Source organism: Drosophila mauritiana, chromosome 2L (assembly GCF_004382145.1).
Source record: "Drosophila mauritiana strain mau12 chromosome 2L, ASM438214v1, whole genome shotgun sequence".
Lineage (NCBI taxonomy): Eukaryota > Metazoa > Arthropoda > Insecta > Diptera > Drosophilidae > Drosophila > Drosophila mauritiana.
In genome coordinates this window covers 15,655,599-15,672,475 of record NC_046667.1, presented here as the reverse complement: position 1 = coordinate 15,672,475, position 16,877 = coordinate 15,655,599, and the positions used below count along the sequence as shown (strand labels likewise).

General features: G+C 39.8%; 1 protein-coding gene across 3 annotated transcripts in view; it reads right to left on the bottom strand.

Annotated features, from left to right (window-relative positions):
* Positions 1–259: 259 nt before the first annotated feature.
* The window catches only part of LOC117140394, a 31,610-nt gene continuing 14,992 nt past the window's right edge, over positions 260–16,877 (bottom strand). For 2 of the 3 annotated variants that reach the window (XM_033303265.1, XM_033303273.1), the window contains exons 3-8: positions 6,656–6,864; positions 5,193–5,328; positions 3,725–3,858; positions 1,988–2,110; positions 1,722–1,917; positions 260–1,455 (exon numbers count right to left, since the gene is read on the bottom strand). In XM_033303265.1, coding sequence (XP_033159156.1) covers positions 998–1,455; positions 1,722–1,917; positions 1,988–2,110; positions 3,725–3,858; positions 5,193–5,328; positions 6,656–6,864 — 1,256 coding nt within the window. In that variant the 3' untranslated portion in view covers positions 260–997. The remainder of the gene's footprint in view (positions 1,456–1,721; positions 1,918–1,987; positions 2,111–3,724; positions 3,859–5,192; positions 5,329–6,655; positions 6,865–16,877) is intronic. The other variant, XM_033303281.1, reaches the window with a different exon arrangement.

Below are 16,877 nucleotides of genomic sequence, written 5' to 3'. Positions count from 1 at the left end.
GCAATTTATTATGTTATTGTGCGGAAAAATGGTGAATATGAAGGTTTAGGGAGAAATCTAATTACGATTGCAATTAAGTGGTAATTCGGAAGAAAACAAATTGTTTTTTTTTTTTTAATTACGAATTATTTAAATGAGATGTGTAAGTTAATTAAGTGAAAGAGAAACCTAGTTGCAATACGCCTTAGCTAGTTTCCATCAAATAAAATACCCTTTTATTCCTCGCTTTCGTTTTTTATTTTGATTATCTACCGTAAATTCTTATATCATACATGTCTCGACCTTTGTGTTTCGCTTCTTTTATATAATATATACAATTACAATACATATATACTTTTACATATATAGGCAATATTTAGACTTAAGACCTAATTGCTGACTCTTGCCCTATGTTTCGTTTTCATTTTGGGGCAAATACATTTAGGCGCAATATGTTATAATTTTGTTTTTATATAGAACATATACATATATATATAAATATCATTTATACGTTTTATAAATAATCTTGACTTTGATATATAAATATAAATGTATAGAGAACCTAAATTTAAAAGCTTAGCACAACATTTTTCATTTGCCTTGGGAAATTAACTCTGGAGAGGTTTTGAAATTAAATTAGCATTACGAGAAATGCAAGAAATCTTATTTTTGAAAGCTGTCAAAAGCGTTAATCTCCCTGACCATCTCCATCGTAGGAAAGTCAAACAAATAGATATCGTTGCATTTATGATGAACTGGCGGTTTGCTTGTATATCGCGTATCTGGTTTACATTGTCTCTGTATGCTTCCCCTAAATGCATTTGAAGTTACTTTGAGCTAGCTGAAACGAGTGTCTGGTGTCTTGTTAGTGTAAGTACTTTAGATACATCCTGCAGTTGCTTCTGGGTCTTGGCCTTGGGCTGAACTCTCCTCCAACATCCTCTAACTATAGCTTTCGCTGGACTCCGCTTTAATTTCTACCCCTGGCGTGTGGCACTGGAGTTGTGTGACAATTGAATCATGTTAATTGCCTGATACATCTGCTGTTGATCCTGCCGAATCCACATCCGCACACATATCCACGTCCTTTCCAGCTGCTTTTCGACACCCGCAGGCAGGACTTGCGATGCTCCTGCTGCATTTGCCTTTGCCTTTGCTTCTGCTTTTGCTTTGTTGCGCTGACCCGCATTCCATGGGGTCTTGTCCGCCGGCTGGTGCACCTTCCGCTCATGTTGCACGTTGCACCGCCGGTCTTTGTCATCATCGCCTGCAACGGCGACACTAATTGCCTGGCCAGCGTCCAACTGAGCACCGCCATTAGCGATCCACCGACCATCCAACAGGATTGACTTGAGCTCGGACTCAGGCGGGAACTGGACGAACCGGCGCCTCGCCAAGCGGCTCCTCCATCCCCTAATCCGCCCTCGGTTCCGTCGTCTTCTTCGCCTGAGGGTACAAAATGATAGAAAAAGAATTCTAGCGAGAAATAGAGAGAAATGCAGACAGAAATGCAGGACATGTATTCGATGTATTCTGGAACTTCCTCCATCTAACTACAGACGAACTTCTGTAGCTTAATGCATGAATTGGACATTTCTTAGGCATTACACAATGGGAAAGAAACAAATGCAATGCTTCTAAAGTTCGGCTGCAATTATTGGATCTTTCTAATCTCTTGCGCAAGTGTTTGTGTGTACTGTAGGTGTGTTGTTTTACTAAAGATATTAGGCCGTTCAACTTACCCTGTAGCTGCGTCAGATAGCTATTCTTTTTATTGTGCAAATGATCCTCATGCAAAGCATATTGATCATAGAAATCGTCGGGATTCACATGATTTCCATTGGCGCCGTTTCCGTGTTTTGGAAAAAGATCTGTTTCGAGGATAATCTTTTCGGTGGTCTTCCAATAGACATCGTGCAACTGGGCACTGCAGCGGAGCTGTTTGTTTTCATAAATATTTGTTAGTGAGTATTACACCAAATTATACCATATTATCTAAAAGTCATACCTTTAGCTTTCCATTATCAAAGTGTTGATCGGTGACTACAAAGTGGATGCCCACAACAGCAGTTTCCATGTCATTACGAGCATCACGAAGTATTTTATGGTGTCGCACTAGGGCAGGATTTACCTGGAGAATATGGGATTTATATAGGGATTACATATATGTTTTTTTTTAAGTAAATAAAAAAATGTAATTTAAATAAATAAGCAGTAACAATAATAGATTTTAAATTCTAAAAGCCGTTTTTATTGGGTTTCTTGGCTCTGCTTTAGAAGGCACAACTGAAATGTTGAATGCAAATCGCTAACACTTTTACTTGTCCAGGTTTTGGCATTTAAGAGCCATTATCTTTGACGTGTTCTGGCTTTTAGAACTTTGACTTTGATTGACTTCATGGCTGGTAAATTAGATTGCCCTCTATGCCAGTTTTCACTTTAAAATCGCTAAGAGCAATTGGAGATTTTTCTTTTTGTGCGTCAAACTTTCGGCTAGTTGCGCTGTTTCGCGTTTATTTCGATGGTTTGTTGCCTGGTTTTGGCGGTATGTCTTTGTTGGCTTATTGTTTAAGCGCATTTTGTGGCCAACGAGCGGGGTCGGGCTGGAGTGGCGTGGAATGTAGTGAAAGCCTGGGCTTCGCAGATCCAATCAACCGAGCGTGGCCAACTCAACTCAATTCGACTACCAGTACGGTGGCATTCGCTTTTCCATTCAACCATCGCCCCATTGTGGTCTGTGTAGGTGTGGGGTTTAACGGTATACGCGTTGAGTGTGTGAGCGTGTGTGTGTGTGTTGGTTGCACGTATGTGTTGTGCGTCAGTGTACGTGTTAGCCTTGTTTTCTCAACCGCCTGTTACCCATTTCCCCGTTTCCGCTGTGGCTTGTATTATGCAGCATCAATAAGCATTGTTTGCCGTTGAGTGATGGTGAAATTGTCGCTGTCCCGCTCTGCTGCCTCTTCTTTCTCTTTCACTCCCTTTTCCGCTTGAACAGGATATGTAAGCTAATTATTTAGCTTAGTTTTATTATATATTTTCTGTATGTTTCGGTAGCGTTTTGTTTCGCAGGATAAGGGCAAGTAACATTTGTGCCATCAGGCATATTTTTTGGCTGGAATAAGACGCTTTTATTTTTACATCAAAAATAAAAAATTCAATGTTGCACTGCAGTCTTTACAGTTCTTAGATTTTTTGTTTTGAATAAAACATTTTCTTAATTTTCATGATTTTCCTCTCCAAATTTATAATAGGCATCTATAGCTCTGCTGGTCTTCCTGGTGATTCTGTATTCCGACAAGGGCAAAAATAACTCCGAATTGTAATATGCAAAACGCTAAAAGTTGTTCACGATTCAAGAGGGCTTCCCTCTGCCTCTTAATTCTGCCGATTTTCGCGGTCCATTTCCATATTCCCTGTTTTCCGGATATGGATATGGTTAGGTTGAGCAAAAAACTACACCTAAAATGTGATGCTACCGACATGTGGGCGGGTCAGGGGCGTAAAACCATTGAGTTGATATCCGCGAATGCGTGTGTTTTTCTGGTAATTACAGGGGGACCTTGCACCCCTCCACTCACACCCATCGAAAAGCAGGCGCATAAATTCCCAGCAGATGCCAACGCTTGAAAACAAGAAAATTGTGTTTGCATAATTTCTGGCGCATCCAGGGGTGTTGGCAGGCGGGATTTTTGTGTGTGTGTGTGTGTGGGGGCACCATTAATGGGGGGTTGGGCACGACACTCACCTCTTCATTATTCACTGTCCATGTGAGATTGGCCGCCGGCCGCGAGTGTCGCGATGTGCAATTACCTCGCAATATGTCGCCGACCCGGTATCGAGGACGTATGCCCGTTATGAATGGCGCATTGTGGGGCGTTTCTGCAAGGACGAAAAAAGTAAACAGAGAGGTGGAAAATAGGCAAAAATGAGATGGCATCAGTTCAAAGGTAAACCGGATCGATTGTCACTATATTTTTGATTCTCTGCGGCAATCGGAAAACCAGAATCCGGCCCGAACTTCTGACCCAACTTGTCGTCCTGTCAATTGAGATTGCCAAGTGGGTATGTGTAATGTAATGTGGATGTACATGTGGATGCTCGTGTGGGTGTGTGTGTTCCCCAATCAATATAACACAGATGTGCGATTGTGTGTTTGTGTGTGCGTCGAGGACCATTTCATAATTGAAATAATTACGAACTCTCCAGGTCTGCAGAGTTGGAATTTTAATTTCGTGTTGTGATGAGACCCAAAGCCCCAAATTTAAAAACACAGACGAGCCGTAACACAAAAAAATTTAATTATATTCTAATTATGGCGAGTCATCAGTTTAACCGAAATTCTTATTAAAGTTCTATATTTTCTATTTTAACAAAGTTTTTATGATAAACAGATTAAAATTATTTTAGTTGGTTGGGAACTCAGGAGAATATGTGACAAGTGAGAAAACTTTCTTCAAAGTGCATCAGTCTCAGATGTCTTAAAAAAAAATTAATTCCTTGAGCTGTCCATTATCCTTGAAAATCGAAATGGAAGCCTGCAGACTCAGAACCGCATCCATGTGACACATACACATGAAGTAGACACTTTCAAAAGTTTGTCAAGCCAATTTGAGCTCACCTACGTCAACGTTTCCTAGCCCAAACAACCCACACAGTCGTTTCGGCAGTTTATTGACCGTCTCCATTGGCATTGGGAAAATGTTTGCTCTCAAGGCTTTGACTTTGTTTGCCGGCTTAAATGTCTTCATCTTTATCTCGTTTACCCTCAAATTTGTTTGTATTTTGTCTGCTTAACTGCCAAAACATTCGAACTTGGAGCTTATTTTTAAGTTTTATGTCCACAATCCCCACACAAGTATTTCGAGTCCTCCGAAAGGTCTTCTTCTTGGTCTTGGTCTGGCCAATTGAATACGACAGTTGGTCAAGTTGGCAAGTTTGTTTCTGTCTTTGACTCCGCCTGGGGAAAGCTTGACTTTTCTGACTTTTTGATCGACTTGAGAAACAGTCGAAATGAAAATTAATTTAGTTGAGCATTCACATTTCTGAGCACCGAAATTTGTTTAATATCTGCGCTCAAGCTAACTTAAAGCTACTTGGCTTATCGATTCCATGCAACCTCTTTAACGAATTTCACCAGATTCAGATACCCCCTTCGACAATATGAGCGGAAATGTTTCTCAACATACTTTCACGTGAATGCATTTTTCACTTACCAATAACTTCCAATTCTGCTGCCGCTATTAATGTATGAAATGAGGGCGCATCCGCCGATACTTCGCAACTGTATTTACCGGATGTAGCCATTGTTACCGCATCGAGCACCACTTGGCTCTCGTTCGAGGACACGCGCTGCAAAAAAGTTAACAAAAATACAGGTACCATGAGTGGAGGGAGGATGATATAAAACGTATATATTTTTTTAACTGTCCAGAGCGAACCTCTACCCATATTTATTTATACATATCCTTCTTGTTGGCCAGATGAAAAATTTCAACAAACGTATCTCGTTGGATTACTTCCGGCTTCCATTTATATTCTTTTTACTCATATTTAATAGGGGCTTTTAATAATATAGTTTAAAATATGAACCCGTTTTTTTGATGCTGGTACCAGAATATTTATCGTTCTTCTAGGAATATTTAATAATTTAAATTTTGTTTTGTTCCGTTGCTTACTCAATGTCGAAACTAGATTTTGATATCAATAACAACTTAACCTTTCACAGAAAACCATATGTCTTGCTTAAAACACACAGAATCGTTGCAGGCATTTGAACACGGCTTCGATATTTTTATAAATTTTCGACTGTATATTGTGCAGTTCACTTTTTTTGTACTTTCTTTTTCTATTGGCAACTGATTCTATTCTGCCGCTATTTTCACTAGTTTCAATAAAGGATAACTCTCCAAATAAAGGAATGAACTTTGGTCGTATTTTTTGTCACATGAGTGAGATACAGAAATTGGAATGAAAAATACGACAAACACACAAAAGCGGTAAGCAAATAAATAAAATGCCAACGTGTTTCTTTATACGCCTGAATAATTTTGAAACCAATTTAAAAATGCCAATATTTATTGAAAAATATTCCCGGCAATGCTCGGAGCGTTTCCAAAACTAAAAAACATAGATCTAGAGCCGAAAGGGAATAGGGAATGCAAAAGTTCAGCACACGGGTCCTCTGTTTTTCCGGCTCCTAACTGCCATGAAGCGGAAGTTAAAAACCGTGTTTTGATTTGATTGCGCATTGAAATTTCACATGTGTCTGCCCCTCCTCGTTAACTGTATCGTTTCGTTCGATTTGAATGCCCTGAAAATGCAAATGTTTTACATTGTTTAAGCCGCAACCCGTTTAGTTTAGTTTAATTTATTTGGCTTCGATTTTTGCTCCTGTTTCGTCCGCTCTTTTATTGGCTTTGCAAATGGCATGAGAAAACTAAAATAAAAATCGACGGCCATAATACAGTTTCCCACGCCAGATTTATTTGAATATCTAAAAAAAAAGGTGTGATTTGGTAAAGTTATTTGAAACGCAAAAGTGCTAAAACATGACTAAATTGAATATTTCGTATTAGAATATGTTAATAATAATTGCTTGTATAAAGTGCGACCTGCCTATTTTAGTACACTGATTAATCATTTGAAAACTTATGTCAAAAAGAGTGTTTTAACTTACTCTCACTTTGACTCCTGGGAAGTGAAAGACCTTCATGGGCGGCGTTTCCTTCGGAGTGTAACGATAGAACTCTCGTCTGCCCTTATACCATTTCACCGAGTACAGACTGTCATCTTCGATGTCATAGAAGCATTTCAATATGGCCTTTTCACTGCGCCTCACCGCGTGAGGAACTCGAACCCGGACATCCCGTAAAGCTGCGGTCATCTCTGAAATAAAACAAAAACACGCCAAATGAAAAAGGAGCGTAAAAACAAATTATATTTAATTATTTAAAGCTGCCATGCTTTTCCCGAAAAGGGACTAAACAAACAAGTCCCGTGGGCCGTGTCTAATAGAAATCATCCGGAGGCGATAAAAAATCATCGCTATTCGCATTTTTAATTCACTGTTTGCTTTTATTTTATTATCATTTAATTTTTTAACAACGTTTCTTCGTTTTGGTTTAGGTTGTGCATAATTTATTACGCACATTTTGTGTTTTATTATTTTGAATTTTTATTAAATAAATCCCAAGCGGATTTTATTGACTCGACAATTCCCACGACATTTTAGGCCAAGCTTTTACCCTTTCAGTTGAGCTGGTACTTGAAATTCTAAGCGACATTCATAACAAATAAATAATCTCGGAAATGTAGAAATTCAAAGTGAAATCCGACTACACAACTAGTATTTAAATGTTACATATTTTTATTCCTCTTGCCTGTTCAAATAGTTTTTATGTTTTTGGTTTTTTAATTTATTTTTAGTCGAAAGAGTAACTTCATATCGACCAACCGCTATTGAATTTAGAAATTTTAATATCCAGTCTGATCACGTATTGACATGGCTTTCGGCATGGTTTTATGCCACAAATCTCTAACTGACTGAACACTCACATACCCATATGCTCGCCCATACGTATTTTTAAAAATATATTTTCGGGATATGTCTGACATTTCTACGTATGTCGGCTTTCCTGTTTTACTGTCACGATATTTTTATTTTTGGTCCCAGCCCGGCATTATAAATCAGCTTATAACAGGCAAAGAAAAAAAAAAACGCCTTTGTGTGTTCAACCCACTCCCTCACACCTGCTTGCATTTATTGTTTTTCACCAATAAAATATGAATAAATTGTTGCCTGATTATGTGAGTTGAAATTAAAATTTATTTTATGTCCATGTCGTAAAAAATTTAGCGCTGCTGAGAGGTCATCAAACATTTGTCACATATTCATAAACTCGGAGACAAAGTATTTGATTTTTTATGTCTAGGATAAACGCTTCACGGCAGTTATACGCTTAATGCAAATGTCACATGGGATTTAAAAATGTATATGAGCATTTAAAAATCAATTTAGAACAAATAAATTTGTACTGTGTCCTTAAAACATATATAAAATATGATCACAATTTTCTCGCGGGACTTTTACAACTGTCATGGGCCACCTCAGATATAGAAACTCTCATTTTTATCCAATTACACAGCTCTCGGAACCCATTCCACCTATGTTCGAGTCAAGTTACCATTATAAAGCGATTTCCCCCGACTGCAACTCAATTCCCTTTCATTAGGTTAGCCCCTCTCTTTTCTTGTTTCTCTGTCATTTGGCGCCTTTTGCCGTCTGTGGCTTCCATTTCATGCCACAGTAAATAGACAAGGTTGCAACAATCCGGCAACAAATGAATGTCCAAACAAGCCAGCACGACCGTGGGAGGTGCCTTGTGAATCCCATCAAATAACTGTAATTGCAAAGTTTTTACAGCTAGACACGAGGAGTACGCCTATGAGGCCCCCGAGCCTCTGGCCACCAAGCGCTCGCAAGGACAATGCACATGCAACCCGTCCATTTGTCGGATGGCCGAGGTAACGGGGATGCGGGCGGTCCCGCAGGACTCCTCCGGAGGAGGTGGAACTACGTCCCCACAACGTGTGCAATAAATATGAATAACGAGCACAACGTGAGAGGCACACAAAGTAAAAACGAGACCGCACTCGGCATCGCAGTGTGGCAGTGAAAAGGCAGATTCAGCAGGGCATCACGGCCACCCTGGCCATCCTGCCCATGCTCTACTCCAAATCCTTGGAGAGCATCCAACCTCATTGTTGGCGACACGCGGCGGCAAATATTTGCTTCTGCCGCTGCCTTTTGTTTAAATCTTGTTTATGCAACATGCATGGCATATATTAAGAAGTGCCGACCAGACTCGAGTGTCAAGCAAATGTCCAGCAGCGCTCTGATTTACACCCGGGCAGCATTACACCACCATGTGGATCTGGAGATGGGAGTGCTCCAAGTGTCGCTTCGGTTAACAGATTGCTCTGCGGGTTGGTTACATTTGCGCAGGCCAAGGATTTCAGTTGGATTAGGCGACATCATATAATCGAATTGGATGGTGCACATGCATGGCTTTTGTGCACCTCCCCTTTCCAACTCTTTTCCAAGGACCTGTGCCCCAGTTGAACGTGAGTCCGACTTTAACACTATGGATTCGAGAATTAATCGAGTTATATATATATTTAACTCATAAATTTTAATTTAGGTAAACGTAAACGGTAAAATAAAACATATCTTTTTACCCATTAACCCGAAATCAACGAACAATAATATTTCTCTTTGACAAGAGTTATTTTTAAATTGCTCAAATATGACCCCATAAAAATATCATAAATACCAATTTATATTTTATTGGTTTTTCTTCACCTGCTGACTTTTTTGTAGAATGTTAACTTGAAATTTGTTCAGAATGAATTAAATTTCGACCTTAGAATATCCTTTCATAGCTCTCTGCTGTTGAAATTATGACACTTTCTGTCAAAGCATATTTCGGAAACTTACGGCCAGCTAATTGAAAAGAGCAAAACTATGCAGAAGTAAGCTGAAAGTTTGGCCAGGACTATGACCCCATCTAGCCCATAATTTCGCTTCCACATGAACTCCCAGTTCGAGAGCACAATTTGCCTGACTGACCACACAGTTTACACGAAGTAACCGGCAAGTAACTATTTAAGTATGAGTATCTTGGCCAAGTGAAGGAAAGTTTTCAAAGTACAAGTTTATGGAGCTTGGCTTTTGAGTAACACTTACTCCCATGCAACAGATGGGCCAAGACTGCAAACTGGCATTTTAATTTTCTATTAGCAGGAAACTTGGGGTTGTTCAGCACTTAGCCCCTCGACCTCTGAAATATCATGGGGATAACTGGCGCCAAATACATCATAATTTGGTCTGACATTATGTAAAATCCTATTTCGCTGAAACCCAATACGATTCCCAGTGCAAGCCACTCCCCTTGTTTCTGGACCCATCCAGCACTATTAGTATCTCGACATTGTGCAGTCATTATTCAGTCAGATTTGACTGCCAGCTGGGGTTATCAGCCTCCCGTTTCGAAAACCGAGGGAGGTTTATTCAGGCGGACTTGACGCCAACGCGTCGGGGATGTTGACGCTGATGCTCCTTCGTCCTTTGGGGGTGGCTTGAAAAATTGTTGACAATTTCAGCTTAATGCATTTTTATGTCACTTCTTCTGGTTTAGCGAAAATGAATGCTCCTGCTGTTGTTGTTTGTCCTGCACAAACACAAACACCAACACAGACCCACTCCGTCAGTCACAGGCACATGAGCTGTGGTCCTTGCAATCGCAGAACCACCAATTCTGACCAAGTCGCCATTTCCCCTCTGCCGGATCGCTGGAGCCATTCAACGCCGACATCCAGGACTCAGTCTGTATCTGTGTCTGCGCCTGTCCTTTGTGTTGATTATGAAATTTAAGCACAAAAACCCGTGACAGTCTGGCCCGCCCTCCTTTTTTGTTTACGCTTAAAGAGTTGGCTTCGTGGTGTTTGGCTTTTAATGGCACATTTTCCACTTTTCGGTTGGCTTTTGGTGGATGCTATATTACAATTTAATGTCTTCCGTTCGGTAATTGAGAGCACATTCGCTGAACGGTGCAACCAATATGGAACCACAAAAGATTTCATTTCTTCATCGTTAATATGTTGTGTTTAACATTATTAAAACAATATATATATATAAAACAAAACGAACAGTAATTTCTTGACTTTTGAGTCCAGCTAATGCCTTCTAAATCTTAAAAATCAGATAAGAAATCCAACAAGTTTCAAGCAGTTCCTCTTAAAATCGCCAAGCCCAAAGCCAACTTAACATCCTTGGCCATTTATTTAAAAACTAAATAAGACAAGCATCGCTAAATCGCCAACTAAGCTCATAAAATCCCACGAACAAGTGCCCAAGTGTAAAGCAACGTGGGAAATGTTCAAGTACGAAAAAAAAGTATAAAAGGAATATAGATAGTTGGGTGGAACAAGGAGGTTGCAGGGTGAAAAGCTATGAAAAAGTGCAAGGATCAAACAGCTGAAAGTGAGGCACACTCGCATAGCTGGGCTAAATAATAAAAGAAAATAGGAAAAGTAAAAATGCTGGCCTCCGGAATGAGTCGAAAAATGGAGGACCAGGGTTTCATGTGGTGTCTGGTCTGCTTTTAAAGGTGGCTCCTTTCAAAAGCCCTCGCCTACCGTTTCTAATCTAACACCAGAAAATTGTGCAGGAATTTGTTGCAATGAGCTTTTTATTATCCTTTTTCGATCTCACTTGTGTGTATGTGTGGCTGGGTGAAATACCAGCTTTTCTCTTTTTTTTTTCATGATTTTTGCTCGCTTTTGCATTCATTTTCCAATGCGAAAGGCGAAAATTGCAGTGGCAGCATGTTTTTTCCTTGCACGGAGCACAGGTGGAAATTTATACTGTTACCGTGTTGCCACGCCCCCAAACACACACACACTAGCATAGAGGGTGGTGCGCCCAGACGTTCAAATTATTTGAGGATTTGTTAAATTTTCCGGCTTTCTCTGCAATTTTTGTCCAGCAACCTATTTTATTTTTTACACAATTTGTCGCGGCAAGGCGGACAAAATGGGCCACACAAGTGTCTGTTAAATGGTCGTTTAGGCCGAGGGGAACTCTATTGGTGGACTGGGTGGGTTCAAGGTTTGGTTTTTGTATTTTTTCCGGTTCCAGTGCAAAAAGAGCTGCTGACTTGTTGACCTGTAAATAACTTGAGTTTAACGAAGAGATTAACGTTCCAGATTTGCTGGCGAAATTTTATACATTTTTTGTGAGCTCCTATTTCACGGGGAATGAAAAACGATTGGGTTTGTGAATGGGAAAAATGTGCAACACAGATTTGCGAGTTGTTGAATAGAATAAGTGAAGCTTTAGATTCGCCTAACAAGTTTAGATGGACGATATATGGCTGGACCTGGAACATTTTTCATTTCAGCTTGCAAGCCAAAAGCCATGCTTTATTTAAGTATGCCACATATAAATTCTGTTTTTTATTCAGAAACATTTATTAATTAATTCATTATTTTTCTTATCGCTTGTGTAGAATTTTATTTCTGTCCAAGCCATAAAACAGACAGTTATGCAAATACTAACCATTTATCAAATTACTCATAAATCTCTGCCCATGGAAAGTATTCCACATATCAGCAAAATAGAAACATTATCAAGCCACCCCCATGCCAGTTTATATATCTTTATTTTCTAATCTCACCCACTCAATGGACTTATCCCACCCCCGACGCACCCAAACATATCCAACCTCAGGACTTACCCTCCTCTGCCTGAACTGAGTTTGCTGGTAAGACGGAGACACTGGAAGCACGCGTAATTTTTAATTTACCATGACATAAATCGTATAAAACTGTCAAAGTCACTAAAAGCACGAAGCAACAGCCTGTCCCTGCTGACTGCAGTCTCCTTTGTCCTGCGACCTCCTTCGGGGCACAAATTACGTCCCAAATACACAGAAGGGTGTCGAGAGTCAACAGAGGAGCTGTCGAAAAAAAGGTAGAGGGGCCAATGAAGCGACTTCAAAACAAAGCAAAGGACCCCTTCTCCCACTAAACAGGATGTCGGCCGAGGACTCAGGACTCGGGACTCGGGCATTAATAAGTAAATCTCCAGCATGTGACGGCTATCAGTGGCACTTCCGCTTCCCAGGACCCCCTCGATGTATGTATGTATTGTGTGTGTGCGTCCGCCCACTCGCAAGTAAACCGAAACCATTTATATTTTATCTTGGCCTTGTCGTCGGTTCATGTGGAGCAAACTTCTCTAAAGTTGCCAGCTACTGTGAAATGAAGTTGCCAGTGCTCAGAATCTGGGGAATTCCCTCTGACATGTACGTGTGTGTGTGTATTGGGCGGAAGTTGCAATTCCTGCCCTCGATGCCTATAAATTTAACTTAGTCTTTTGCGGAACTGCTCCGCCAGCCGCTTCAGTGGCTTTTGTTGTTTTGTCATGTTTTGTTATCCTATTTGTCCGGGCCAAAAGCAAGTCCGGCCCGGAGTCCAGAGCCCAGACCATCAATTTTAACGTACATTTTGGCTTGACTTAACACTCTGGCTGTTGATTTTCGGTCGAGGATTGCATTAGTTTAATTAGCTGAACAAAGGTGACAGCATCCAAGATAGATGCAGTCAATTTATTTGGCTTGGCTTATAAGCCGAAGCTATCAACTTTGTCACTTTGCTTGCATTTTTAATGCAACTTGAAATCTAAATACACGAGAACTTGGGGGAGATAATCGTTGTCTATAATATAAGAGTATGTAGAATTCGAATAATTAGGTTAACTTAAGCTTTTTCTTTTAATTATTTTGCTTGGCCTCACTTTTACTATAGATTTAAAAAAAAGTAGTACACAAATACCCATTCAATTTGAAAATCTGTATGGGTGGACTATTAAGCCAACCTAATTCGACTATACAGAGTCCTTTGGGTAAATAGCTACCCTTTTTCCGAAACTAAAATACTGTCAAGATGAATGGAGGGAAAAACGGCTTTGGGCAGAGTTGTTCGACAGAACAGACTTGGATGGCATGTCTGCCGAAAACGCTGTGAGTGACATTATGATAACCCAATGACAGCTATTTGCCAAATCAGACATGTTAGCGGGAGGGAGGCTTTGTGTAAATCAATTGATTGGCAATGCGTTTTGATTGCCAGCCAAAATTTGGCCCGGACACGCGACGGGTGGGGGGAAGATTTGTGGCCGAGGGTGTATCGATTGGGTTTGGGTTTTTGTGCGAGAGGAAGGAAGGTTCCTCCCCTTTTAATATATTATTGCTCGACATGCACTCGGAATCGGGCTTTATTGTCTAGAAATCAGCAGGCAAGACAGTCAAGGGGGGGCTGCGATAAATCCAAATGAATTGAAATTGCAAATTAAAGCGGCCTGCGTTAATTTCCACTTGCCTGCTGCAGTTCAATGACACAAATAACCCGAATGGAAAAATCCAAGCCAGAGTTTTCTACTGTCAAAGGGGATGTGGTAGAGGGCAATTTATTGAAAGACGAATTTCTGGCTCTGAGCTGACAGCCTTAATTCGCTTTGATTTCTTCAGCCTGGCGGGAAAACAAAATGTTCAATAAAAGTTTGTCATTCAAAATGGAGCAAAGATTTCCCATGAATGGCAACGAGTTAGGCCAAGTTGGCTCAGATATTTGCGTTCTCTTTGAAAATGAGTAATTAATTGCTTGATATTTATGATGAAACTTTGAGCGCGTATCTTCTAATTATTATTTATTATGCAATACCACGAATAGTTAGAACAATTTATTAGTTTATTTATTAAATTAATACCAGCGAACTGTATCTTTGTTTATAAGTTATTTATTTATTGTGAATTTAGCTGGCTATTTCCATTGCCTGTAATTATATTAATATTCATATGAGAAATGAGCAATCAATCTGAAAATCTGCACTTATTGGCGCTCTTAGACTCGCCCACTTATAGCCACTCAACCGAGCCATGTGTTTGCGAAAGCTTTTGCAATATTCCCTTAGAAATATGCTTATCTTTCTGGGTTATACATATCCTTTTTCCCCTGCGAATATCCTTCGTAAGTTGTTTCCTTCGTATTATGTTTTTCCTCTTGATTTATTTGAATATTTTATTATTTTCCTCGTTTGATGCAAAATGCATTCGATTTTTTTCTTTACTACACGGCCTTTAATATCCGTCTCTAAGTAGATTTCCGCATACACATACAAATTATAATTTTTCTTTTACTTACTCCTGACCTTACATAGCTTATATTAAAATGATGGAATTTCTCTGCGGTTTTTGTTGTATTTTTGTAAATGTATTAAAGCAAAATAAAGAGGTCATACGCTTTATTAAACTATATTAAGGTAGTAACAAAAAGGCTTCATTTATGACAGTTATGTTAAGCCAGGTTAGAGGTTATCACATTAATAACTTTTATATATGCCTTGCGGTCTATAGCGGATAGATACAACAAGCATTTGTGCAAATAATTAATTTATATTATTATTCGGCATAAAAAGTTTGGTTTTTATTTGCCTTGACCCGAATGGGTAATGTCAAATGCACTTTTTCCCACAGCCGCAATGAAAAGGGGGTCAAAGTTACCAGCAAATTAAACGCAAATTACCTGCCAGGAACACAATATCCAACTACCACACATATACATATATATACTTAGCTGCCTAGATATATGCATGCATCAAACATCAGGCAGTTTGACATTGCTTGGCTCACCTGCTGTTTGGCCCGTTTGGTTGTTGGGTAGGGGTCTGTTTTTGGGGGGCCGGACAATTACCGTCGAAGCCAGGAGGCAGACACCGCAGAACAATAGTTTCCTGTTTCCTGAGTGCTAAAGTTTTCATATGTCTGCCCCATGGAACCCCAACATTCCCAAACCACCTTTTCCAATTTACCACCCACCGCCCACACGGTCAGACCTGCTATGCCTGTTCCATGGGGGGAAAATCGTGCGGTATTTCGTTTGCTTGCATGTTCGCAATATTACACAGTAGAAAACATTGGGAAACTAAAGTTAAAGTTTAAAAGTTTTCCTTATTTTATACTAAAAGCATGCATAACTTAAAAGTTAGGAGGCTTACTGCCTCCGAAATATCCTTAAATAAATTAATAAACATGTTTAAATAATAAATAAACATGTTTTATTTTGATGTATTGTTGTTAAAAGAATCACACCTTGCACTGAAGATTTACGTAGAGTGTAGAAGAAGCTTAGGCCACCTACTAGAACATTTTTAATGCAATTTTCACCTAGCTAGGGGATCTCCCTTCTAATCGCTCCTCACTCGCCGCCTTGACGTAATTACTAAATACTCTTGGCGCTTTCTCTGTCCTGGCTAGGACCTTTTTCCTGCACTCTCCTCCTTCATTTCTCTCGTCCTGCACACTGCGTTCTTTGTTACTTATTTTCTTATCGCCTCGGATTTGTGCCCGCAAAATGTTTCGTGAGCTTTTGTTTGGAATTTGGCTAGCTTGGCTTTCATTTTTCTTATTTGTCTGGATATGGGTTTTTCCTTCACGTCTCCTTTTGTTTTTCCTGTTTTTTTTTTTTCTCAGCCGCCTGCGGTCTATTTTTGTTGGCATTCCCTAAGTACAAGCGTGTGCCATGTTTATTTTTAATTAATTTTCCCTAAGCAGTCTAAGACTTTGCCACGCCAAAATCTCCAGCAGGCCAAGCAGGGCAAACTCATAGCTGCTCTCGATTTAGTGCTTTCTTTTTTGCTTTTGTTAATTTTTGCAATTTTCTACTTAATTACCTAACGGGTTTTTTGAGTGGGAGCGCCAGTCTCCTCTGCCATTGGAGGCCACCCGCATAAATGTTAATTGCGGTAATTGCGAAAGACGAACAGAAGTTGCTAATTTTCTTGGAACTTGAATATACCATCAGAGTGCTAAACATAATAGTTAACAATTTTTCTGTCTTTCATACTGCGCTATTTTTTACTGAATTAAAGTGCTAGCGCACAGCCTTGTACAATTTATTGAGGTTTCGTTGCAATTAATTAAAACTTGTGCGATAAAAGCTTATGATTCATTGCACAGTGTCTGTGCCCAGCCAAAATTCTTGTCACATTCCGCTTAACCCTGGATTCAATTCCAGGACGCCGGAACGTTTCGCTAATCGTGCAAATTTCAAGCACAATTGAAGCCAGCTCAATTAAACCCACTGCCATGAAAAGGAGATGCAAAGGAAAGGGGAAGTCCTGTGGACTGGATTCCCCGGCCGGAAAAGCGCTCTACGATTTCGTTTGGCCGGCTCAAATTAAGTTGAAATTAGCCAGTTTTAAAGTATAATGAGCGTATAAATGATTAATTGTTTTTTTTTTTGCAGGAAATTGATAAGAGCAGGAGGGCGGACTGGGC